This window comes from Etheostoma cragini, chromosome 22 (genome assembly GCF_013103735.1).
Source record: "Etheostoma cragini isolate CJK2018 chromosome 22, CSU_Ecrag_1.0, whole genome shotgun sequence".
Classification (NCBI taxonomy): domain Eukaryota; kingdom Metazoa; phylum Chordata; class Actinopteri; order Perciformes; family Percidae; genus Etheostoma; species Etheostoma cragini.
In genome coordinates, this window is record NC_048428.1 from 21,805,612 (window position 1) to 21,806,487 (window position 876).

At 52.2% G+C, this 876-nt stretch overlaps 1 protein-coding gene across 1 annotated transcript in view; it reads left to right on the plus strand.

Moving 5' to 3' along the window:
- tnikb (TRAF2 and NCK interacting kinase b) overlaps positions 1 to 876 on the plus strand; it is a 33,962-nt gene that overhangs the window by 3,629 nt on the left and 29,457 nt on the right. Inside the window, exon 3 of the mRNA XM_034862811.1 lies at positions 700 to 874. Coding sequence (XP_034718702.1) covers positions 700 to 874 — 175 coding nt within the window. The remainder of the gene's footprint in view (positions 1 to 699; positions 875 to 876) is intronic.

Genomic DNA, 876 nt, shown 5'->3' on the forward strand with positions numbered 1-876 from the left:
ACACACACACACACACACACACACACACACACACAGATGCACACATGCACACACACACACACACACACAGATGCACACACACACACACACAGCAGTAGCTCAGTTGTAGGTGGAAGGGGTTATGAGTTAAAAATAACCTTGTTCAACATTTTTCTGACTAAGTCTTTTCAGGGCGACAAACACGTAGGACAAAGACCCAAAAAGTGGAAATAGAAAAACAGTTAACTGTTAATCTCCTGTCTGTCTGGCTGTCTGTCTCTTTGTCTGTCTGCCTGTTTGTCTCTTTGCCTGCATGTCTGTCTCTCTCTGTCTCTCGGTCTTTCTGCCTGCCTATCTGTCCTTTCTGTCTGTCTGTCTGTCTGTCTCTCTCTGTCTCTCTCTCTGTCTGTCTGTCTCTCTCACTGCCTGTCTGTCTTTCTGTCCATATGCCTGTCTGTCTCTCTGCCGTTCTGTCTGTCTGTCTGTCTGTCTCTCTGCCTGTCTCTCTGTCTGTCTGTCTCTCTGTCTGCCTGTCTCTCTGCCTGTCTGTCTCCCTGTCTCTCTGTCTGCCTGTCTCTCTGCCTGTCTGTCTCCCTGTCTGTCTGTCTCCCTGTCTGTCTCTCTGCCTGTCTGTCTCCCTGCCTGCCTGTCTGTCTGCCTGCCTGTCTGTCTGTCTCCCTGTCTGTCTCCCTGTCTGTCTGTCTCTCTGTCTCCCTGTCTGTCTCCCTGTCTGCCTGCCTGTCTGTCTCCCTGTCTCTCTGCCTGTCTGTCTCCCTGTCTCCAGGTCTAAGAAGTTCCAGTCCTTCATCGACAGCTGCCTGGTGAAGAGCCACAGCCAGCGGCCGAGCACCGAGCAGCTGCTCAAACACCCGTTCATCAGGGACCTCCCCAACGAGC